The 25,168-nt window shown below is 48.9% G+C and overlaps 1 protein-coding gene across 1 annotated transcript in view; it reads left to right on the forward strand.

Moving 5' to 3' along the window:
- The window catches only part of glt8d1 (glycosyltransferase 8 domain containing 1), a 43,363-nt gene that overhangs the window by 11,249 nt on the left and 6,946 nt on the right, over positions 1-25,168 (forward strand). Inside the window, exons 2-5 of the mRNA XM_059649819.1 lie at positions 5,734-5,789; positions 21,532-21,630; positions 24,039-24,225; positions 24,341-24,455. Coding sequence (XP_059505802.1) covers positions 5,774-5,789; positions 21,532-21,630; positions 24,039-24,225; positions 24,341-24,455 — 417 coding nt within the window. The 5' untranslated portion in view covers positions 5,734-5,773. The remainder of the gene's footprint in view (positions 1-5,733; positions 5,790-21,531; positions 21,631-24,038; positions 24,226-24,340; positions 24,456-25,168) is intronic.

Below are 25,168 nucleotides of genomic sequence, written 5' to 3' on the forward strand. Positions count from 1 at the left end.
TGCTGCAATTTGGTGATACTCTCCTCAGGTACTCTGTCCTGACGGTGAAGGGGATGAAGGAGCAGTCGTCCCAGTTCCCAAAGAACATGACCTCGCTCTTACCCCTATTGACTTTGGCACCCGAGGCCAGTTCAAACTGGCCGCAGATGTCCAACAGTGTACTCACCGACCGACAATCGGTGCGGAAGACGGCAACATCGTCCATGTACAGGGAGGTCTTGACCTGAAGGCCTCCGATGCCTGGGATAGTCACGCCCTTCAGGCTCATATCCTTCCCGATGGATGTGGCGAAGGGCTCCACACTGAACACAAACAAGGCAGGAGAGAGCGGGCAGCCCTGCCTGACTCCAGATCTGACAGGAAAACTGTCCGATTCCCACCTGTTGATTGAGATTGCGCTAACGATGTTGGTGTAGAGCAGCCGGATCCAATTGCGGATGCCCTCCCCGAACCCCAGTTTGGAAAGGACGTCCCTCATGTAAGCATGAGAGACCCTGTCGAAGGCCTTCTCCTGGTCCAGTCTGACGAGGCAGGTGCCCACCCGCCTGTCCTGTACGTAGGCGATCGTATCCCTGATGAGCGCGAGGCTCTCAGCAATCTTCCTGCCCGGCACAGCACAGGTTTGGTCAGGGTGAATCACCGACTCCAGGACAGACCTGACCTGGTTGGCTATGACCTTGGCCAGGATTTTGTAGTCCACGTTCAATAGTGAAATGGGACGCCAATTCTTAATTTCTTCCCTCTCCCTCTTCCTCTTGTAAATGAGGGTGATGATGCCCTTCCTGATGGACTTGCACATTTCCCCTGCCCGAAGCGCGCTATCGTACACCTCCAGCAGGTCCTGGCTGACCAGGTCCCACAGAGCGGAATACAGCTCGACCGGTAGGCCGTCGCTCCCGGGGGTCCTATTCCTCTCCACGGACTTGAAGGCTCTGGTCACCTCGCCCAGGGATATCGGCTGGTCCAGCCACTCCCTCGTGCCGTCGTCTAAGACCTCCGTGATAGACAACAGGAACGACTCGGAGGCCGTGCTGTCCGTGGGCTTCGGTGTCGTACAGTCCAGCATAGAAGGATCTGCTGATCCTCAAAATGTCGGGCCGAGACGACGTCACCGAGCCGTCATCCTCCTTCAGCCAGCTAAGCACAGAGCTCTCTTTGTGCACCTTCTGAAAGAAGAAACGTGAGCACGTCTCATCCTGCTCCACGGAGCGAACCCTGGACCGGAAGATTATCCTGGAGGCCTCCGCGGCGAAGAGCGAGGCTTGCTGGCCCCTCGCCTCACAGAGGTCCTCCGTGACATCGACCCTCATCAACTGCAGAAGGAGCAGGTTCTGCACCCTTTTCTGGAGTCGCGACAGCTTTGCCCGCCTCTCTATTGCCTTCCAAACACCCTTGAGGACAAAGAACCTCTTGATGTTCTCCTTCACCGTCTCCCACCAGTCACCCGGAGACTCAAAGAGGGGTTTCACTGTTCTCCAACCGGAGTACTCCCTCTTAAGCTCCTCGATGTTCTCTGGGGTCAACAGAGTCGTGTTGAGCTTCCACGTCCCCTTGCCGGCCGTCTGGTCGTCCTGTAAGTGACAGTTGGCCAGCAGGAGGCAGTGGTCAGAGAAGAACACCGGCTCGACGCCAGTGGACCTGACCGAGAACGCCCGTGACACAAACAGGAAGTCTATCCTTGAACGAATAGACCCGTCTGGCCGCGACCAGGTGTACCTCTGCTACGCTCCGTCTGCAGGGGTGCTGAAGACGTCGAGCAGCTTGGCGTCCTTCACCGTGCCCATCAGGAATCTGGACATGACGTCCAGTTGACTCCCCCCACCCGCTGTCCCCACGCCGGATTTCCATCTGCATCGATGATGCAGTTGAAGTCTCCGCGTAGGATGACCAGCCTGGACGTAGCCAACAGGGGTGGAAGCTGCTGCAGGACAGCCAACCGCTCACTCCATACCGCTGGGGTGTACACATTGATCAGCCTCAGGGGAGCGTTCCTGTAGGTGACGTCAGCCACTAGGAGGCGCCCCCCCCACCACCTCCTGAACTTGAGAGGTGGTGAAGTTGCGCCCTCGCAGCAGAATAGCCAGGCCCGAGGAACGACAGTCGTTACCCCCCCGACCAGATCGAAGGCCCACAGGTCCAGGCGCCGGACCATTTCCCGTACCTGCTGAGGTGCGCTATCCTGCACTCCTGCAGAAACAGGAGGTCCGCCCTGACGGTGGTCTGGTAGGCCAACGTGGACACTCATCTTGCGGTGGACTTGACGCTGCACACATTAATGCTCGCAACTCGTACCCCCATTGTGGGCAGTGACTGCAGTACCAGAACAGTGAAACCCCTCTTTGAGTCTCCGGGTGACTGGTGGGAGACGGTGAAGGAGGTTCTTTATCCTCAAGGGTGTTCGGAAGGCGAGAGAGAGGCGGGGAAAGCTGTCGCGACTCCAGAAAAGGGTGCAGAACCTGCTCCTTCTGCAGTTGATGAGGGTCGATGTCACGGAGGACCTCCGTGTGGCGAGGGGCCAGCAAGCCTCGCTCTTCGCCGCGGAGGTCTCCAGGATAATCTTCCGGTCCAGGGTCCGCTCCGTGGAGCAGGACGAGACGTGCTCACGTTTCTTCTTTCAGAAGGTGCACAAAGAGAGCTCTGTGCTTAGCTGGCTGAAGGAGGATGACGGCTCGGTGACGTCGTCTCGGCCCGACATTTTGAGGATCAGCAGATCCTTCTATGCCGGACTGTACGACACCGAAGCCCACGGACAGCACGGCCTCCAAGTCGTTCCTGTCGTCTATCACGGAGGTCTTAGACGACAGCACAAGGGAGTGGCTGGACCAGCTGATATCCCTGGGCGAGCTGACCAGAGCCCTCAAGTCGTTGGAGAGGAATAGGACTCCCGGGAGCGACGGCTTACCGGTCAAGCTTTATTCCGCTCTGTGGGACCTGGTCAGCCAGGACCTGCTGGAGGTGTACGATAGTGCGTTTTGGGCAGGGGAAATGTGCAAGTCCTTGAGGAAGGGCATCATGACCCTTATTTACAAGAGGAAGGGGGAGAGGGAAGAAATTAAGAATTGGTGTCCCATTTCACTATTGAACGTGGACTACAAAATCCTGGCCAAAGTCATAGCCAACCAGGTCAGGTCTGTCCTGGAGTCGGTGATTCACCCTGACCAAACCTGTGCTGTGCCGGGCAGGAAGATCGCTGAGAGCTTCACGCTCATCAGGGATACGATCGCCTACGTACAGGACAGGCGGGTGGACACCTGCCTCGTCAGACTGGACCAGGAGAAGGCCTTCGACAGGGTCTCTCATGCTTGCATGAGGGACGTCCTCTCCAAATTGGGGTTCCAGGAGGGCATCCGCAATTGGATCCAGCTGCTCTACACCAACATCATTAGTGCAGGCTCGATCAACAGGTGGGAATCGGACAGTTTTCCCGTCAGATCTGGAGTCAGGCAGTGCTGCCCGCTCTCTCCTGCCTTGTTCGTGTGCAGTGTGGAGCCCTTCGCCGCATCCATCAGGAAGGGCATGAGCCTGAGGTGCGTGACTATCCCAGGCAGCGGAGGCCTTCAGGTCAAGACCTCCCTGTACATGGACGACATTGCCATCTTATGCACCGATCGTCGGTCGGTGAGTAAACTGTTGGACATCTGCGGCCAGTTTGAACTGGCCTCGGGTGCCAAAGTCAATAGGGGTAAGAGCGAGGTCATGTTCTTCGGGAACTGGGATGACTGCTCCTTCATCCCCTTCACCGTCAGGACAGACTACCTGAAGGTGCTGGGTGTTTGGTTTGGTGGAGCTGGGGCGTGCACTCAGACTTGGGAGGAGCGTATCACCAAATTGCAGCAGAAGCTGGGCAGGTGGACGCTCCGGTCCCCCTCCATCATGGGTAAGAACCTGGTTGTCAGGTGCGAGGGGCTTTCGGTACACTTGTATGTGGCGCAGGCCTGGCCTATTCCCTGGACCTGCGCCGCTGCGGTCACCCGGACCATCTTCCACATCATTTGGGGGTCGAGGATGGATCGGGTCCGCAGAGACACCATGTACACAGACCTGGAAAATGGGGGAAAGGGCGTACCGAACGCCACCCTCGCCCTGACGGCTACCTTTGTGTGCGGCTGCATCAAGCTGTGCGTAGATCCTCACTACGCAAACATCAAGTGTCACTACTTACAAGGTTCTACCTGTCCCCGGTGTTGTGAAGGATGGGCTTGGCCTCGTTGCCGCGGAACGCTCCGAGTAGTTGGACCTTTCCATCTCAACTGTCCTTCGTGGAGAAATTTTTGAAAGGAAACACCTTTGACCACAAGGCCGTCAGGCAGTGGTCAGCACATAGTATCTTCGAGACCCTTTGGGAAGAGGAGAGGGTGGATCCCGTCGTGTGGTTCCCCACGCAGACTGCCAAAGTCGTTTGGCAGAATGCCTCATCGCCAGAACTTTCAAACAAGCACAAGGACATTGCTTGGCTGGCGGTGAGAGGGGCTCTGCCAGTGAGATCCTTTATGCATGCCCGGAATCTCTGCACCACCGCACGCTGCCCACAAGGTGGCTGCGGGGTGGATGAGACTGTCGATCACCTCCTTCCGGAGTCTGCCTATGCGCAGGAGGTTTGGAGGGGGATGGAGTGGTATTTGTCGAGGTTCATCCCGAGCAGCTCCGTGATGCGGGACTCCGTGCTCTTCGGGCTGTTTCCCGGGATGCACACCGAGACCAACATCAACTGCGCCTGGAGGACCATCAATGCGGTGAAAGACGCTCTTTGGTCTGCCCGCAGCTTGCTGGTCTGCCAGCTGAAAGAACTGACCCTGACCGAGTGTTGCAGACTGGCGCACTCTAAGGTCCAGGACCACGTGCTGAGCGACGCGCTAAAGCTTGGGGCAGCCGCCGCCAAGGCGCGGTGGGGAAAGACCACGATATGAAACCCCTCGTCCAGAATAGAAAAAAGGGCCCTATCCGGTAACTGGGCCCAGCTGGCGCCTTCCCCAACTGGTCAGGGGGCCAACTGGGACTGTGCGGGGTGACAACTGCCGGGGTATTATCTTTGCTTTTTTTTTCTTCTTTGTTTGTTTTTTTCCTTTCGTTGGTGTACGTACCCCCTGGGTAACCCGGACCAGCTTGCATGACTGGGTAGGTGTATAAATGTTTTATTTTTTGTACATCTTGTGAATAAAGTATATTTTTTCAAATAAAAAAAAGTTGATGAAACGTCTGAAAACGAACCTTCCAGCTCAGCGAGCAAACTCACATCCATATAAAACAAAATTAGAACACCCTGAAAATATTCTCCAACCTTATCTGCATTTTGAGGAACAAGCAAACCAGTTCTGTTCTCTGTGTAAATAATAATTGATCAAATGAGTATTTCTACATCTTCTATTTTATTTCAATTTTTGGGCTTTTTTTAAGAATTAGCTTCACTGGAGATTAGCTGGTCTCGTGAATATAGTTTGTAAGTCTGATCATTTCATTCAACAAACCAAGCAATGAATTATTCTTTTTTGCATGTGATTATTTATGTTGTATACTTTCATAATATATGTAGTCTTTGGATATGTAACTTCAATGGAGTAGTGATAGTCTACAATAAGTTACGTTACTCAATAAATAATGTAGGTGAGTAATCAAATTATTATTTTGGAATGAATTTGAATACCTTCAGTAATTCTGTTCAATCATTTAATTTTCAGTTAAGTTTGCACTTGACCTTTAAAGATTATGGAAAACAAAATCTGCTTCATTTTCCAGATCTGAAGGATGTGAACAGAAGTTGTAGCAGGAAGTCGAAATGCCTTTCAGGAAAGGTATGGAAGGGTTTTAATTAATACCTATCTTCTTATGACATGAGGGGTGGATTATTTCTTTTCTTTTCCCTGCTTCTCGTTTGATTATAATCGAGGTTTTGAATTTAAAAAGGATGTGTTGCTAATTAGCTGTGTTCTTGTTTGTGTGAAGACAAAAATCGAGTAGCTAGGCAGGTTATTTTTTTAATTAAACAAGACTTTAATTTGATTATGGTAAAACCCACCCAGGTAAAAATATGAAAAATGTGAAAATACTTCACAACTTGTGCACTGATACTCAAACCAAACATACAAAAAATACAAATTATAGAGTAAGAGGTTGGCTTCAGCCACATTATGATTCATTAGAGCTCATTGGTTATATTTGGCTTTCTGGTCTGGCAGTAGCTATCTAAGGCCTTTGGTCTTCGGCTAGGCAGTTTAAAGTTGAAGATGATGTCTTTTTCTGGAAATACTGCTTGGAAACTGAAACATATAAAATGTTTTCTGTCTCCTTGTAAGAATATACAGGAGGTTCTGCTACAAAGCGATAGATGCATTCCTGTGAAATTTTACATTACAGAAAATCACACAATTGGAATAACGGGGCCTATGGGAAAAGGGAGTTGGCGCAGACCAACAAAAAAAAGACTCAAAAATCACTCAAAAGCATAACACAAAAAATAGCACAGTTTGAACAAATGTTTAATTTGCATGTAATAATGGAATAACAATAAATTTATCACCTTACCTTGAAAAAAATGTCAAGGTGACTTGTTGGAGGAGGAGGTTCTGAGGTGGCTCTGTTGTTAATGCAGAGGCTGATGGGTTATCATCATCGTCAGCACCACGACCTTCAGGTACAGTTTTGTTTGAATGGTTGGGGCCAAAAATTATTAATCCAGAAGTGGATGGCTGTGGTTCGTTGTCATCAGACTGTTTCTTGGCAATTATCTTAAGTAAAGACATCCACTTTTGGCTGTTTTGCCCTTTTTCTTCATTCATGAAGAAGCAATTCATAAAGTGCCAAATAAGATCTTAACTTCACGAACTGTTACCCTGCTGCATTCTGCGTTCTAATCGTTGATCTTTAATCATTGCAACTGCTTCTGAATTTCCCTCATGACAGAAGACAAAACAGAAGTGGAAAGCTGAGATAACAATGTGTAGAGCTGGATGAACACAGCAGGCCCAGCAGCATCAGAGGAGCAGGAAGGCTGATGTTTCGGGCCTAGACCTTTCTTCAGAAATGGGGGTGGGAATGGATTTCTGAAATAAATAGGGAGAGAGGGGGAGGCGGATAGAAGATGGATAGAGGAGTAGATAGGTCGAGAGGAGACAGACAGGTCAAAGAGGCGGGGATGGAGCCAGTAATGGTGAGTTTAGGCAGGGAGTTAGGGAGGAGATAGGTCAGTCCAGGGAGGACGGACAGGTCAAGGGGGCAGGATGAGGTCAGTAGGTAGGAGATGGGTGTGGGGCTCGAGGTGGGAGGGGGGGACAGGTGAGAAGAAGAACAGGTTAGGGAGGCAGGGACGAGCTGGGCTGGTTTAGGGATGCGGTAGGGGGAGGGGAGATTTTGAAGCTTGTGAAGTCCACATTGATACCATTGGGCTGTAGGGTTCCTAAGCGGAATGTGAGTTGCTGTTCCTGCAACCTTCGGGTAGCATCGTTTTGGCACTGCAGGATGGACATGTCATCTGAGGAGTGGGAGGGCGTGTTGAAGTGGCTCGCGACTGGGAGGCGCAGTTGTTTAGTGCAAACCGAGTGTAGGTGTTCTGCAAAGCGGTCCCCAAGCCTCCACTTGGTTCCCTGATGTAGAGGAGGCCACAACGGGAACAGTGGATGCAGTATACCACATTAGCAGATGAACATCTTGATGTGGAAAGCCTTCATGGGGACTGGGATGGGGGTAAGGGAGGAGGTGTAGGGCAGGTGTAGCACTTCCTGCGGTTGCAGGGAAGACTGCCAGGTGTGGTGGGGCTGGAGGGGAGTGTGGAGTGAATAAGGGAGTCACAGAGAGAGTGGTCCCTCCGGAAGGCAGATAAGGGTGGGGATGGAAAAATGTCTTTGATGGTGGGGTCAGATTGCAGATGGCGGAAGTGTGGGAGGATGATGCATTGGATCCGGAGTTTGGTGGGGTGGTACATGAGGACGGGGGTGATTTTGTTTTGGTTGTTATTGCGGGGTGGGGGTGTGAGGGGTGAGTTGCGGGAGACACGGTCGTGGGCGTTCTCAACCACTGAGGGGGGGGTCCTTGAAAAACGAGGACATCTGAGATGTACGGGAGTGGAATGCCTCATCCTCGGAGCAGATGTGGCAGAGCCGAAGGTATTGGGAATATGGAATGGCAGTTTTGCAAGAGGGTGGGTGGGAGGAGGGTTTTTCTAGGTAGCTGTGGGAGCCGGTGGGCTTGAAATGGATATCGGTTTCTAGGTGGTTGCCAGAGATGGAGACAGAGAGGTCCAGGAAGGAGAGAAAGGTATTAGAGGTGGTCCAGGTGAACTTAAGGTTGGGATGGAAGGTGTTGGTGAAGTGGATGAACTGTTCGAGCTCCTCTTGGGAGCACAAGGTGGCACTGATACAGTCATCAATATGACGGAGGAAGAGGTGGGGTTTAGGGCCAGTGTAGGTACGGAGGAGGGATTGTTCCACGTAACCTACAAAGAGGCAGGCATAGCTTGCGCCCTTGCGGGTAACCATGGGCACCCCTTTTGTCTGTATGAAGTGGGAGGAATTGAAAGAGAAGTTGTTGAGGGTGAGGACGAATTTGGCTAAGCGGATGAGGGTGTCAGTGGAGGGGAACTGGTCGGGCCTGCGGGACAGAAAGAAGTGGAGGGCCTTTAGGCCAAGTGTACGGGGAATACAGGTGTAAAGGGACTGGACGTCCATGGTAAAGATGAGGTGTTGGGGACCGGAGAATTGGAAGTTCTGGAGGAGGTGGAGGGCATGTCTAGTTAATGGATGTAGGTAGGGATCTCCTGGACCAAGGGGGAGAAAATGGAGTTGAGATAGGTGGAGTTAAGTTCGGTGGGGCAGGAGTAGGTGGTGACAATGTGACGACCAGGGCAGTCAGGATTGTGGATTTTGGGAAGGAGATAGAAACGGGCGGTACGGGGTTGGGGAATGATGAGGTTGGAGGCTGTGGGTGGGAGGTCACCTGAGGTGATGAGGTTGTAGATGGTTTGGTGGTCAGGGGTGGGGTCATGATCAAGGAGGTGTTGCACAAGCAAGGTCATGTTCTCTCATTACACTCAAAACACTTTACAACATCTAACTTCTCTTCCACTATTATAGCCTTTCTTTTACATTCACCACCCGCAATTTTAGCACCAGCACTTGTCATCACTCTTGCCACTCTGACCTCACATTTTGTGGGTAACACAAAATTGTACAGTACCTCTCACAGAAAGCATGAAGGTCCCTGATGCCAGTGTGGGGACTCTTTCAGCACATGCTCAGGACAAAGCCTGTGAACCAATCCTGTGATACCAAAGTTGGAATTGTGTTATAGCCGATACAAAGTTCTCATATTACAAATATCATTCTGCTCTTCATCAATCGCATTACAGCAAATTTGTGTTGCTGGAACGCACAAAATAGAAGAACCCTCTGTAGGTGAAATTAAACTCTACATGCAGGGTACCATCCTATATGGACATAAGTGGAGAGAAACCTTTCCTCACTGCTGCTGGTACATTCTGCAAACCCAAGTCCAAATGTACAGTCAAAGCTTGAGGTTGATGACCCGATTTATCTTTAATTGCCATCAGAAATTCAAATAGACCTAGTATATTCCAAAAGGTAGCTATAATTTGCTCAAATCTACGTAGTCATCTTAAGATCAAGATATTCTACCTAAATATTTAAATTTAGAATAGACAATTCTTCTGTGAATATATATTGATGAGATAGGAAGAATGCTGTTTAAACCTATCCGGGGGCGGCACGATGGATCAGTGGTTAGCATTGCAGCCTAACAGCACCCGGGACCCGGGTTCGATTCCAGCCTTGGGCGACTGTCTGTGTGGAGTTTGCACATTCTCCCCGTGTCTGCGTGAGATTCCTCCGGGTGCTCCGGTTTCCTCCCACAGTCCAAAGATGTGCAGGTTAGGTGGATCGGGCATGCTAAATTGCCCGTAGTGTTCAGGGGTGTGTGGGTTATAGGGGGATGGGTCTGCGTGGGATGCTTCAAGGGTCGGTGTGGACTTGTTGGGCCGAAGGGCCTGTTTCCACACTGTAGGGAATCTAATCTAATGTATTTATTTTCTGTCCCATCCCAAAAGTATGGAATGTGATCTACACAGTAATGAAAATTGTCAGCCATTTATCAGTTTCATTGTCCTTGTCTCAGTTAAGAAGTGTGTGTGGAGTCAGATGAGATAGGGGAAGCGCTAAATGATATTTTTCAACAGTATTCACTCTAGAAAACGACAATGTTGTCGAGGAGAATACTGAGATACAGGCTACTAGACTAGGTGGGATTGAGTTTCACAAGGAAGAGGTATTAGAAATCCTTCAGAAGGTGAAGACAGGTAAGTCCCCTGGGCCAGATGGGATTTAGCCTCGGGGAAGCCAGGGAGGAGATTGCCGAGCCTTTGGCATTGATCTTTAACTCATCATTGTCTACAGGAATAGTGCCAGATGACTGGAGAATAGCAAATGTGGTTCCCCTGTGCAAGAAGGGGAGTAGAGACAACCCTGGTAATTATAGACCAGTGAGCCTTACCTCAGTTGTTGGTAAAGTGTTGGAAAAGGTTACAAGGGATAGAATTTATAATCATCTAGAAAAGAATAAATTGATTAGGGATAGTCAGCACGGTTTTGTGAAGAGAAGGTCGTGCCTCACAAACCTTATTGAGTTCTTTGAGAAGGTGACCAAACAGGTAGATGAGAGTAAACCAGTTGATGTGCTGTATATGGATTTCAGCAAGGCGTTCGATAAGGTTCCCCACAGTAGGCTATTGTACAAAATGCGGAGGAATGGAATTGTGGGAGATATTGCAGTTTGGATTGGAAATTGGCTTGCTGAAAGAAAACAGAGGGTGGTAGTTGATGGGAAATGTTCATCCTGGAGACCAGTTACTGGAGACCCACAAGGGTCGGTGTTGGGTCCACTGCTGTTTGTCATTTGTATAAATGACCTGGATGAGGGCTGAGAAGGATGGGTTAGTAAATTTGCAGACGACACTAAGGTCGATGGAGTTGTGGATAGTGATGAAGGATGCTGTAGGTTGCAGAGAGACATAGATAAGCTGCAGAGCTGGGCTGAGAGGTGGCAAATGGAGTTTAATGCAGACAAGTGTGAGGTGATGCACTTTGGTAGGAGTAACCGGAAGGCAAAGTACAGGGCTAATGGTAAGATTCTTAGCAGTGTAGAAGAGCAGAGAGATCTCGGTGTCCATGTACACAGATCCTTGAAAGTTGCCACCCAGGTTGACAGGGCTGTTAAGAAGGCATACAGTTTTTTAGCTTTTATTAATAGAGGGATCGAGTTCCGGAACCAAGAGGTTATGCTGCAGCTGTACAAAACTCTGGTGCAGCCACACTTGGAGTATTGTGTACAGTTCTGGTCACCGCATTATAAGAAGGATGTGGAAGCTTTGGAAAGGGTGCAGAGGAGATTTACTAGGATGTTGCCTGGTATGGAGGGAAGGTCTTACGAGGAAAGGCTGAGGGACTTGAGGCTGTTTTCATTAGAGAGAAGAAGGTTGAGAGGTGACTTAATTGAAACATATAAAATAATCAGAGGGTTAGATAGGGTAGATAGGGAGAGCCTTTTTCCTAGGATGGTGACGGCAAGCACGAGGGGGCATAGCTTTAAATTGAGGGGTGAAAGATATAGGACAGATGTCAGAGGTAGTTTCTTTACTCAGAGAGTAGTAAGGGAATGGAACGCTTTGCCTGCAACGGTAGTAGATTCGCCAACTTTAGGTACATTTAAGTCGTCATTGGACAAGCATATGGATGTACATGGAATAGTGTAGGTTAGATGGGCTTGAGATCGGTATGACAGGTCGGCACAACATCGAGGGCCGAAGGGGCTGTACTGTGCTGTAATGTTCTGTGTTCTATATTGTGACAATACTGTGCCTTTAAGAGATGTGTTTTGTCCAGTTTCTTTTGCAGAACGATTTTGTCATAGTGGTACTGAGGTGTCTCCTCCCAGCAGGCAATTTGTAAATAGCTTTGGGTTTCTTTCTGGGTGTTTTTTTGAGTAAGACAAAAAAATTATTGAGTGGGTGGAATCAGGCTCACACAAATTCTGAAGACTTTGGCTTTGCTTTCGGTGGGTTGGGTTTTTAGTTAGCTGCTGGAGCAGGCAGCTAGAGTTCTCTTTGCTGTTAGATTGAAGAGTCAGAGAGTTTTCTTGTTTGAAATCAAAAAGGGCAGATTGTTTCTGCTGGGGACTGGAGAGATACAGCATGTGACAATAATAGCTGTTTTGCTGCATTGCATTTTGCCAAAGGCTGTGTTTATGGGTTGCTGCCTATATTAGAACAGCTGATGATTAGCAGTTAAATATCATATATACCCAATTAAAAGTCAATCTCATGTAAATGTTGATCCTCTAATTTTGGCCAAAAATTCTGGAATTTTCCATATATTTTGTATTAATGCCGACTGCAGTTCTTCACAGATAACAGATCCACATTTGTGAGTCAAGGTATTATCCTGTACATAAATGTTAAGATGAGGAAATGATCGGTGAGACTGTATGAGAGTCAAATTCTGATTAAGCTTTTATTTCTGATTTTAAAAAATGTTGTTTACTTTGAAAAATTAAAAGAACAATTGTCAAGAGAAAATGAAGGGAAATGGAAGAATTTGGCGCAAAAGTTTAAAATGCATCATGTCAGATTCAGGCACTCATGAAATACAGTCATACACCTAGTTGAGATTTTCAAATTTCTTTATCATTTTGTGTAAAAGTGCCCTCCAGAAAAGCCAAAAAAAAGCAGCATTTAAACGGAAAGTTATTGAAGTAGCAAAGAAGACAAATAACTGTGTAGCAGCAAGAAAATTTTTTTAGTTTTGGAGAAATTTGTGATGGACTGGAGAAAGATATCAAACCAACTTCAGATAAAACCAAAACAAAAGTCTGCTAATTGAGACATACCTAGCAAGTGGCCACAATTGGAGAAAAAAGTTTCTGAGTGGGTACTTGAAGATGATCAAAACGGAAACGTGTTAGCCACAAAGCCAGCTGAATCCATGCACAAAACAAATCAAAGAAGGATGGATGAAGGGTCTCTGATGAAGGGTCTAGGCCCAAAACATCAGTTTTTGTGCTCCTGAGATGCTGCTTGGCCTGCTGTGTTCATCCAGCTTCACACTTTGTTATCAAAGAAGGATGGAATGCCATATTTTAAGGCAAGTGCTGGATGGTGCACAAGGGTCTTGAGAAGGCATGACTTAGTGCTTTGGTAGAGAACTAAGATTGCACAAAAGCTGCCTGCTGAACTGAAAGGTAAGATTTTACAGATTCACCGGAGAAGGAAGGCTACAAGTTATCATGCATTAGAAACATGGACGAAATGCTTATCACTCTTGACATGCCAGAGAATCATACTGTGAACCAAAAAGGAGAAAAAACAGTATTGGTGAAAACTACTGGCCATGAGAAAAGTAGGCTTACTTTAGTTCTTTTGTATGTATAAATAAGAGCTTACTAATTCATTTTTGTTCCTACTGACTTTATCCAGTCGTTACCATAATTCTTTTTTTTTCTTTATTCGTTTTGAGATCAATTGTGCTTCTGCTAATGATACAGTATTTTGGGCTATGGCTTGAATTTCAGCCCCTCAAAAGTGGTATCCATGTGATAGTCAACCACATAAATTTAACCTTAAAATAGTCTAAGAAGTTTGATTTTTACTTGAGTGTATATGGTAATGCACTGTCTTATTAAATATATCAGCAGTTTGCTCGCTGAGCTGGAAGGTTAGTTTTCAGACGTTTCATCACCTTTTTTTTATTTGAAAAAATATACTTTATTCATAGAATGTACAAAAAATAAAACATTTATACACCTACCCAGTCATGCAAGCCACTCCGGGTTACCCGGGGGTACGTACACCAACGAAAGGAAAAAAAACAAAACAGAGAAAAAAAAAGCAAAGAAACCGCCCCGGCAGTCGTCACCCCGCACAGTCCCAGTTGGCCCCCTGACCAGTTGGGGAAGGCGCCAGCTGGGCCCAGTTACCAGATAGGATTCTTTTCCCTTTTCTGGACGAGGGGGCTCATACGGTGGTCTTTCCCCACCGCGCCTTGGCAGCGGCTGCCCCAAGCTTTAGCGCGTCCCTCAGCACGTAGCCTTGGACCTTGGAGTGCGCCAGTCTGCAACACTCGGTCGGGGTCAGTTCTTTCAGCTGGCAGACCAGCAAGTTGCGGGCAGACCAAAGAGTGTCTTTCACCGCATTGATAGTCCTCCAGGCGCAGTTGATGTTGGTCTCGGTGTGCGTCCCCGGAAACAGCCCGTAGAGCACGGAGTCCCGCGTCACGGAGCTGCTCGGGACGAACCTCGACAAATACCACTGCATCCCCCTCCAGACCTCCTGCGCATAGGCACACTCCAGAAGGAGGTGATCAACAGTCTCGTCCCCCCCGCAGCCACCTCGAGGGCAGCGTGCAGTGGTGCAGAGATTCCAGGCATGCATAAAGGATCTCACTGGCAGAGCCCCTCTCACCGCCAGCCAAGCAATGTCGTTGTGCTTGTTTGAAAGTTCTGGCGATGAGGCATTCTGCCAAACGACTTTGGCAGTCTGCGTGGGGAACCACACGACGGGATCCACCCTCTCCTTTTCCCGAAGGGTCCTGAGGATACTACGTGCTGACCACTGCCTGACGGCCTTGTGGTCAAAGGTGTTACCTTTCAAAAATTTCTCCACGAAGGACAGGTGGTACGGAATGGTCCAACTACTCGGAGCGTTCCGTGGCAACGAGGTCAGGCCCATCCTTCGCAACACCGGGGACAGGTAGAACCTCAGTAAGTAGTGACACTTGGTGTTTGCATACTGAGGATCTACGCACAGCTTGATGCAGCCACACACAAAGGTAGCCGTCAGGGCGAGGGTGGCGTTTGGTACGCCCTTTCCCCCATTTTCCAGGTCTTTGTACATGGTGTCTCTGCGGACCCGGTCCATCCTCGACCCCCAAATGAAGTGGAAGATGGCCCGGGTGACCGCAGCGGCGCAGGTCCAGGTAATAGGCCAGGCCTGCGCCACATACAACAGTACCGAAAGCCCCTCGCACCTGACAACCAGGTTCTTACCCGCGATGGAGAGGGACCGGAGCGTCCACCTGCCCAGCTTCTGCTTAAATTTGGCAATACGCTCCTCCCAAGTCTTAGTGCATGCCCCAGCTCCACCAAACCAAACACCCAGCACCTTCAGGTAGTCTGTCCTGACGGTGAAGGGGATGAAGGAGCGGTCGTCCCAGTTCCCGAAGAACATGACCTCGCTCTTACCCCTATTGACTTTGGCACCCGAGGCCAGTTCAAACTGGCCGCAGATGTCCAACAGCCTACTCACCGACCGACGATCGGTGCAGAAGACGGCGACATCGTCCATGTACAGGGAGGTCTTGACCTGAAGGCCTCCGCTGCCTGGGATAGTCACGCCCTTCAGGCTCACGTCCTTCCTGATGGAGGCGGCGAAGGGCTCCACACAGCACACGAACAAGGCAGGAGAGAGCGGGCAGCCCTGCCTGACTCCAGATCTAACAGGAAAACTGTCTGATTCCCACCCGTTGATCGAGACTGCGCTAACGATGTTAGCGTAGAGCAGCCGGATCCAATTGCGGATGCCCTCCCCGAACCCCAATTTGGAAAGGACGTCCCTCATCTAAGCATGAGAGACCCTGTCGAAGGCCTTCTCTTGGTCCAGGCTGACGAGGCAGGTGTCCACCCGCCTGTCCTGTACGTAGGCGATCGTATCCCTGATGAGCGCGAGGCTTTCAGCGATCTTCCTGCCCGGCACAGCACAGGTTTGGTCAGGGTGAATCACTGACTCCAGGACAGACCTGACCTGGTTGGCAATGACCTTGGCCAGGATTTTGTAGTCCACGTTCAAAAGTGAAATGGGACGCCAATTCTTAATTTCTTCCCTCTCCCCCTTCCTCTTGTAAATGAGGATGATGATGCCCTTCCTCATGGACTTGCACATTTCCCCTGCCCGAAGCGCACTATCGTACACCTCCAGCAGGTCCTGGCCGACCAGGCCCCACAGAGCGGAATACAGCTCGACCGGTAAGCCGTCGCTTCCGGTAGTCCTATTCCTCTGCAAGGACTTGAGGGCGCTGGCCAGCTCGTCCAGGGATATCGGCCGGTCCAGCCACTCCCTCGTGCCATTGTCTAAGACCTCCGTGATAGATGACAGGAACGACTCGGAGGCCGTGCTGTCCGTGGGCTTCGTGTCGTACAGTCCGGCATAGAAAGATCTGCTGATCCTCAAAACGTCGGCCCGAGACGACGTCACCGAGCCGTCATCCTCCTTCAGCCGGCTAAGCACAGAGCTCTCTTTGTGCACCTTCTGAAAGAAGAAACGCGAGCACGTCTCGTCCTGCTCCACGGAGCGGACCCTGGACCGGAAGATTATCCTGGAGGCCTCCGCGGCGAAGAGCGAGGCTTGCTGGCCCCTCACCTCGCGGAGGTCCTCCGTGACATCGACCCCCATCAACTGCAGAAGGAGCAGGTTCTGCACCCTTTTCTGGAGTCGCGACAGCTTTGCCCGCCTCTCTCTTGCCTTCTGAACACCCTTGAGGACAAAGAACCTCTTGATGTTCTCCTTCACCGTCTCCCACCAGTCGCCTGGAGACTCAAAGAGGGGTTTCACAGTTCTCCAACCGGCGTACTCCCTCTTAAGCTCCTCGACGTTCTCTAGGGTCAACAGAGTCGTGTTGAGCTTCCACGTCCCCTTGCCGGCCGTCTGGTCGTCCTGTAAGTGACAGTCGGCCAACAGGAGGCAGTGGTCAGAGAAGAACACCGGCTCGACACCGGTGGACCTGACCGAGAACGTCCGTGACACAAACAGGAAGTCTATCCTTGAGCGGATAGACCCGTCTGGCCGCGACCAGGTGTACCTCTGCTGCGCTCCGTCTGCAGGGGTGCTGAAGACGTCGAGCAGCTTGGCGTCCTTCACCGTGCCCATCAGGAATCTGGACGTGACGTCCAGTTGAATCCCCCCATCCGCTGTTCCCACGCCGGATCTTCCATCTGCATCAATGATGCAGTTGAAGTCTCCGCCTAGGATGACCGGCCTGGACGTAGCCAGCAGGGGTGGAAGCCGCTGCAGGACGGCCAGCCGCTCACTCCGTACCACTGTGGCGTACACGTTGATCAGCCTCAGGGGAGGATTCCTGTAGGTGATGTCAGCCACTAGGAGGCGCCCCCCCCACCACCTCCTGAACTTGAGAGATGGTGAAGTTGCGCCCCCGCAGCAGAATAGCCAGGCCCGAGGAGCGACAGTCGTTACCCCCCGACCAGATCGAAGGCCCACAGGTCCAGGCGCCGGACCATTTCCCGTACCTGCTGAGGTGCGGTATCCCGCACTCCTGCAGAAACAGGAGGTCCGCCTTGATGGTGGTCAGGTAGGCCAACGTGGACACACATCTCGCGGTTGACTTGACGCTGCGCACATTAATGCTCGCAATTCGTACCCCCATTGTGGGCAGTGACCGCAGTACCCTCCCCAAGTCCAAGGTCCAGCCCCTCCATCTGTCCCTTCATGCCCATTGCCCGGGCTAACTGCTGGACGCTCTCCGGGCTCAGGAAACCGTCCGTGCTGCCTTCCGGGTGGCATCCCCCCGTCAGGGGTGCGGAGGCAGGAGGGTCCGGCTCCGGGTCAGGCTGGGGACGCGCTGTTTCCTCCTTCCCCCTGGAAGTTCCGGGGGCCCCTCCAGTGCTCCAGCGGCACTTGACTGGGTGTCGGAGTGAGCCTCAGGACGCCTCCCATCACCTGGAAGCGGGGTGCTGCTTTCCTTCCCTGTCGAGACCTTTAACTTCTGCTTCGGGTGGGCCCTCTCCGAATCCTCCTCGTCAAAGGAGCTCTTATAGCCCCCTTGTAGCTGCCTCTTCCCGCCTGATTGTTGCGGTTCCTGGGCCCTTCGACGCACCTTCCTCCTCGCTTTCCGGACTGTTGTCCACTCCCCTGGGTCGCCTGTCGCCGCCTCCATTGGCTCCGGGTTGTCGGGGGGGATCGGAGCCTGCAGGGGTGCTTTGCTGGCCTCGGGCCCATCCTGCACGGCCTGGCCCTCCTGCACATTAGTGGGGTCCTTGCTGGGCCCTGGTGCCTTCCTCTCCTCCGGGGGGGCTGGCCCTGCATTTCCCCTGCCGGCGACCTGGGCATAGGTGGCACCCCGCTGCGGGCATGCCCTATAGAAGTGGCCCGCTTCCCCGCAAAGGTTGCAGCTTCTCTCTCGTGGGCAATCCTTTGCAAGGTGTCCCTCCTCCCTGCAGATGGTGGCTTTGCAGTCGGCCGCCATGTGACCTGACCTACCACAGGCATGGCAGACTTTAGGTTGCCCTACATAGGTCAGGTAGCCCCTGCTCCCGCCGATCGCGAAGCTGGACGGTGGGTGTGCGACATTCCCGTCTGCGCCCATCCTCAGCGTCACCTTGACCTGCCTCTTACTCGTCCAGATGCCAAAGGGGTCCACGATGTCAGTTAGGTCCCCTTCCACCTTCACATACCTTCCGAGGAAGGTCAGGACATCAACTGCTGGCACATGCGGGTTGTACATGTGTACAGTCACCATCCAGCTCCTCTGTGCTGGCATCACAAACAGTGGGACAGCGGTCAATACAGAGAGGGGGCCCTCACCTCCTTTCTCCTTGAAAACCTCCAGGAAGCGCTCGCAAAGCTTGGCACTCCGGAAGGTCATGTCGTAAAAACCTCCTCCGGGGAAATCCTGCAGGCAGTAAATATCCGCAGCAGCGAACCCACAACGGTCCAACAGGACCCTCTTCATGAAGAAGGTGCGGTCCACAGGTGCACCTTCATCCACCTTCTTTACAGAAACACGGATGGTGTTCCGGACCCCCTGACCTGGGGCACGAGCACTTGCCGCAGCCATTGTTGCAGGTTGGCTGCTCCCCTGAACCAGCGTTAGGCCGAAGCCAGCATTAAGATCCACTGGTTGCAAGGGTGCACAGCCAACCCGACGTCTTCCTTTCACCTCCAAGATAGCACTCTCGTCCTCTCGGTCCACAAGAGAGTGGGTCTTTATTGTGTTCGAGATGTAAGCTAGTTCACTGAGCTTGCCGGTTTGTTCCCAGACGTTTCATCACCATTCTAGGTAACATCATCAGTGAGCCTCCAATGAAGTGCTGGTGTTATGTCCCGCTTTCTATTTATCTGTTCAGGTTTCCTTGGGCTGGTGATGTCATTTCCTGCGTTGGTGACATCATTTCCTGTTCTTTTTCTCAGAGGATGGCAGATGATTTGGAGCCAATGTGTTTGTTGATGGAGTTCCGGTTGGTATGTCATGCCTCTAGGAATTCTCGTGCGTGTCTCTGTTTGGCTTGTCCTAGGATGGATGTGTTGTCCCAATCAAAGTGGTGTCCTTCCTCATCTGTATGTAAGGATGCTAGTGATAGTGGGTCATGTCGTTTTGTGACTAGTTGATGTTCATGTATGCTGGTGGCTAGCTTTCTGCCAGTTTGTCCAATGTAGTGTTTGTCACAGTTTTTGCAAGGTATTTTGTAGATGACGTTCGTTTTGCTTGTTGTCTGTATAGGGTCTTTTAAGTTCATTAGCTGCTGTTTTAGTGTGTTGGTTGGTTTGTGGGCTACCCTGATGCCAAGTGGTCCGAGTAGTCTGGCAGTCATTTCGGAAATGTCTTTGATGTAGGGGAGAGTGGTTATGGTTTCTGAGCCCGTTTTGTCTGTTTCTTTTGGTTTGTTGCAGAGAAATCGGCGGACTGTGTTCATTGGGTACCCGTTCTTGTTGAATACGCTGTATCGGTGATTTTCTTCTGCTCTTCGTAGTTCCTCTTTGCTGCAGTGTGTGGTGGCTCGTTGGAATAATGTTCTCATGCAGCTTCGTTTGTGGGTGTTGGGATGGTTGCTCCTGTAGTTCAGTATTTGGTCCGTACGTGTTGTTTTCCTGTAGACGCTGGTTTGAAGTTCCCCATTGACTGTTCGCTCTACTGTGACATCAGCAAGGACAACATCATCAAGCTAGTGGACCTATGCCTTACCACCCACTTCACTTTCAATAACAAAACCCACAGACAAACCAACGGTACACCCATGGGATCTCCAATATCAGGGTTCTTAGCAGAGGCAGTAACGCAGAGACTCAAACAAACAGCTCTGCCAATCATCCAACTCAAACTTTGGGTCCGCTATGTGGATGACACCTTTGTCATCACTAAACAAAACAAATTAGAGGAAACCTTCAAGACCATCAATAATACCCTTACTGGCATAACATTCACAAAAGAGGAGGAAAACAACAACAAACTGCCATTCCTAGATGTCACAGTAGAAAGAACGGGTACCCAATGAACACAGTCCGCCGATTTCACTGCAACAAACCAAAAGAAACAGACAAAACGGGCTCAGAAACCATAACCACTCCCCCCTACATCAAAGACATTTCCAAAATGACTGCCAGACTACTCGGACCACTTGGCATCAGGGTAGCTCACAAACCCACCAACACACTAAAACAGCAGCTAATGAACTTAAAAGACCCCATGCAGACAACAGGCAAAACGAACGTCATCTACAAAATACCTTGCAAGAACTGTGACAAACACTACATTGGACAAACAGGCAGAAAGCTAGCCACCAGGATACATGAACATCAACTAGCCACAAAACGACATGACCCACTGTCACTAGCATCCTTACATACAGATGAGGAAGGACATCACTTTGATTGGGACAACACATCCATCCTAGGACAAGCCAAACAGAGACACGCACGAGAATTCCTAGAGGCATGACATTTCAACCGGAACTCCATCAACAAACACATTGGCTCCAAATCAATCTGCCATCCTCTGAGAAAAAGAACAGGAAATGACATCACCAACCCAAGGAAACCTAAACAGATAAATAGAAAGCGAGACATAACACCAGCGCTTCATTGGATGCTCACTGATGATGTTACCTAGAATGGTGATGAAATTTCTGAAAACTAACCTTCCAGCTCAGCGAGCAAACTCACATCCAGAACCTCAACCTGACCTACAAATCTTCTCAAAACTTGCTATATCAGCGGTGTAAAGTTATACTGATTCTTTGTTTTGTTGCATTTTAATTGCATTGTAATAATAAAGTATACCTGATTAAAGCTTAGTGGTGAACCATTCAAATCAATATCTGGAAGATAGCGTCTACCACTTGTCTTTAAAATAAAATAAAAGTTGGGGTCCACACAGTGACATCATGTACAGTTGGAGAGGGCCAATATGTTTACAGCTTGGATCATGACATGTTAGTTATCACAGTACAATGGTTTATAATTGGGTTCACCACTGCTTTACAATGCTGGGCTATTGATAGACCTGGTCACATTGCCTTGTTATCTCGTCACTAGAAGAGAGCACTGTATGTAGGAGTATAGGAAAAGCTTGATTGGCCATGATGATGTCACAATTTAAAACCTTATTGCCACTCGTTGTCTAGACTAACCGTTGAATCATAGAACTGCATCTCAGTGCAGGTCCTGCAGAATGAAAGTGAAATTTATAGAAGAGAGAAATACAAAACAAGTGGAATGTATATTTAATGCTTTAAACTTCTATTCTTTTTCAGCTCATATCCTCATAATTCTGCTTGTTGCAGTTGTGCTTTTGATAGTTATGCACCATAATCTATTTAATGCTCATGACCTTTTGAGGAAGGAGAATTCAGGTAAGTGGCAACGTTTAATAAACTATGTTCCAGCTCATTCGTAGTGCTAAGTTTTGTAAGCCTCAATACCATATTTGAATTTCGAATTCTGTTTTTATGTGGAGGCTTCATCTGTTACTTTGCTTTCCTGTTTCAAAAATGGACGTATGATTATGCAGACAGAATGAATATTTTAAGTGAACAAATGAATCTTTGTTGCAAAATATCTAATATTTATTTTGTGTTGCTGTCTAATTTGACAAGCATACCTATTAATAGTAGGTAAAGAAGTGGTATTGGCTATTCTGCAATCACATTGCATTTTTTATTCATTCACGGGATGTGGGTGTCACTGGCTAGGTTAGTACTTATCGCCCACCACTAATTGCCCAGAGGGCAGTTAAGAGTCAGCAACATTGCATGAAGTCACACCCCAGCTAAAGAATCTAAAGAATGTTCATGAACCGGATGTTTTTTACCTGAGGGTCAACAATGGTTTCATAGTTATTATCAGATTATTAATTCCAGATTTTGAATTTGAATTCAACTTCCTTCATCTGTGGGATTCAAACTCAGATCCCCAGAATGCACTGCCACAATGATGCCACCCGAAGGTTGCAGGAACAGCAACTCATATTCCGCCTGGGAACCCTGCAGCCATATGGTATCAATGTGGACTTCACCAGTTTCAAAATCTCCCCTTCCCCCACTGCATCCCTAAACCAGCCCAGTTCATCCCCTCCCCCCACTGCACCACACAACCAGCCCAGCTCTTCCCCCCCACCCACTGCATCCCAAAACCAGTCCAACCTGTCTCTGCCTCCCTAACCGGTTCTTCCTCTCACCCATCCCTTCCTCCCACCCCAAGCCGCACCCCCAGCTACCTACTAACCTCATCCCACCTCCTTGACCTGTCCGTCTTCCCTGGACTGACCTATCCCCTCCCTACCTCCCCACCTACACCCTCTCCACCTATCTTCTTTACTCTCCATCTTCGGTCCGCCTCCCACTCTCTCCCTATTTATTCCAGTTCCCTCCCCCCATCCCCCTCTCTGATGAAGGGTCTAGGCCCGAAACGTCAGCTTTTGTGCTCCTGAGATGCTGCTTGGCCTGCTGTGTTCATCCAGCCTCACATTTTATTATCTCTCCCCAGAATATTACTTGAGTCTCTGGATTATTGATGTAGTGATAATGCCACTAGGCTATCACCTCCATATGTTAATATCATGTAGGTAGGCCTTGGCCAAGTACAAGTTCAATACTTGTGAGTTAATTTTAACTGCTGCAAAGTGATAATAATTGCTGATTTTTATCTTTTGATATCTTGTACGTTGACAAATTGTACTATCAAAATTGTGGTTAGCACTGCTGCCTCACAGCGCCATTGACCCGGGTTCGATTCCACCCTGGGGCGACTGTCTGTGTGGAGTTTGCACATTCTCCCCATGTCTGCATGGTGCTCTGGTTTCCTCCCACAGTCCAAAGATGTGCAGGGTAGGTGGATTGGCCATGCTAAATTACCCGTAGTGTTCAGGGGTGTGTAAATTAGGTGGATTTTAGGGGGGATGGGTCTGGGTGGGATGCTCCATGGGTCGGTGTGAACGTGTTGGGCCGGAGGGCCTGTTTCCACACTGGAGGGATTCTATCTATTCTATGAAAGAATTAATTTAGTTCATTTTATTGCCTAGTTTCTGCAGCAAAGGAGAAAAATATATTTGTATTCATTTGATTATAACAAATGCAGGGGACAATAGCATTGTAGTAACATCACTGAACCTAATAATCTAAACACCCAGACAAATGCTTTATATACACAAGTTCAAATACCACCATTGAAATTGGTAGAATTTGAATTTGTTTAATAAATCTGGAATTTATTGGCTAATCAATTAATAAAGCTAGTCTCAGTCATAGTGACCAATTGTCAATTGTCATAAAAACCCATTTGCCTCACTGATGTTCTTGAGGGAAGGAAATCTGCCATCCTTAATGGTCTGATCTGCATGTGAGTCCAGATCAACAGTAATGTGGTTGACTTGTATTTACTCTCTGAAAAGAACTAGTTAACAATTCAAGGGCAACAATCACATTTTGTGTAAAAACAAGTAAAGCAAAAGTACTATTACTTAGCTGAATATTAATTGAATGAGTAAATCTAGCATTTGTTCATTAATAGTTATTTTATGTTTGAATCAATAGAAAATGAAAACAGTAATTAAAGACAGTCCCGATACAAATTTGATGCTTTTTTTAAAAGAACATAACTGACTACATTTTCATTCTGAACAGCCAGTTCTTGAAGTAATCACAATCAAGTCACTAAAACACTAGAATTATCCACTGTTCCCTTCTGTCAGCTAATTGGAGAAATTTAACACCTGCTCATTTTGTAAATATCTTCCATTTCTATTTCAATTTTCACATTTTAGAATCAAAATACAGTGGAGTGTGGAGAATTGCAGAAGTGAGAACAGGTGAAGAGATTCCAATTCTAATCCCAGCTGTGGAGGAGCGACTTGGAGGTGTAATAGCAGCCATAAACAGTATATATAGTAACACCAGGTCAAATGTGATCTTTTATGTAGTTACCACAAATGATACCATTGATCATTTAAGGTAAACTTGTGTTTCTGTTAATTCTTGCAACAAAATCAAATCTGTTTATGTTGTACTTTTTGTTTAAGGTGAGATTGAAATTAAATCATTATAATTCATTTGTATTTTGGTTTAGAGCTTGGCTTCAGAAACAAGAACTGATGAGTATAAAGTATAAAATTCTGACATTTGATCCTCGTGTTCTAAAAGGCAAAGTACAAGATGAGGGTGATTCAACTGAAATAAAGCCAGTGAGTAGCTGCATTGCATTTGTATCTATAATTAGACATAGAATATAATCAAATATAGCATTATAAAATGAAGGAGGAGGTCTTTTTTTAATTCACTCATGAGATGTGGACATTGCTGGCTGGCCAGCATTTTATTACCCGTCTCGAGTTGCCCTTGAGAAAATGATGGTAAGCTGCTGCCTTGAATCTCTGCAGTCCACATGCTGTAGGTTGACCCACAGTACTCTTGGGGAGGGAATTCTAGGATTTTGACCCAGCAATAGAGAAGGAACAGCGATGTATTTCCAACTCAGGATAGTGGGGAGCTTGGATGGAAACTTACACGTGGTTATGTTCCGATGTATCTGTTGTCCGTGTTCTTCGAGATAGAATTGGTTGTGGGTTTGTCAGGTGCTGTCTAAGGATCTTTGGTGAATTTCTTAAGTGCACCTTGTAGATAGTACACCCTGCTGCTACCGAGTGTCAGTGGTGGAGGGAGTGAATGCTTGTGGATGTGGGCTGCTTTGTCCTGGATGGTGTCAAGCTTCTTGAGTATTGTTGGAGCTGCTGGTGAGTGGGGTGTGTTCCGTCATACTCCTGACTTGTGCCTTGTAGATGGTGAACAGACTTTGGGGAGTCAGGAGGTGCATTACCGGCCACAGAATTCCAAGCCTCTGACCTGCTCTTGTAGCCACTGTGACGCGAATCCAGTTGAGTGTCTGGTTGCTGGTAAC

Source organism: Stegostoma tigrinum, chromosome 11, assembly GCF_030684315.1.
Source record: "Stegostoma tigrinum isolate sSteTig4 chromosome 11, sSteTig4.hap1, whole genome shotgun sequence".
In the NCBI taxonomy this organism is placed as follows: Eukaryota; Metazoa; Chordata; class Chondrichthyes; order Orectolobiformes; family Stegostomatidae; genus Stegostoma; species Stegostoma tigrinum.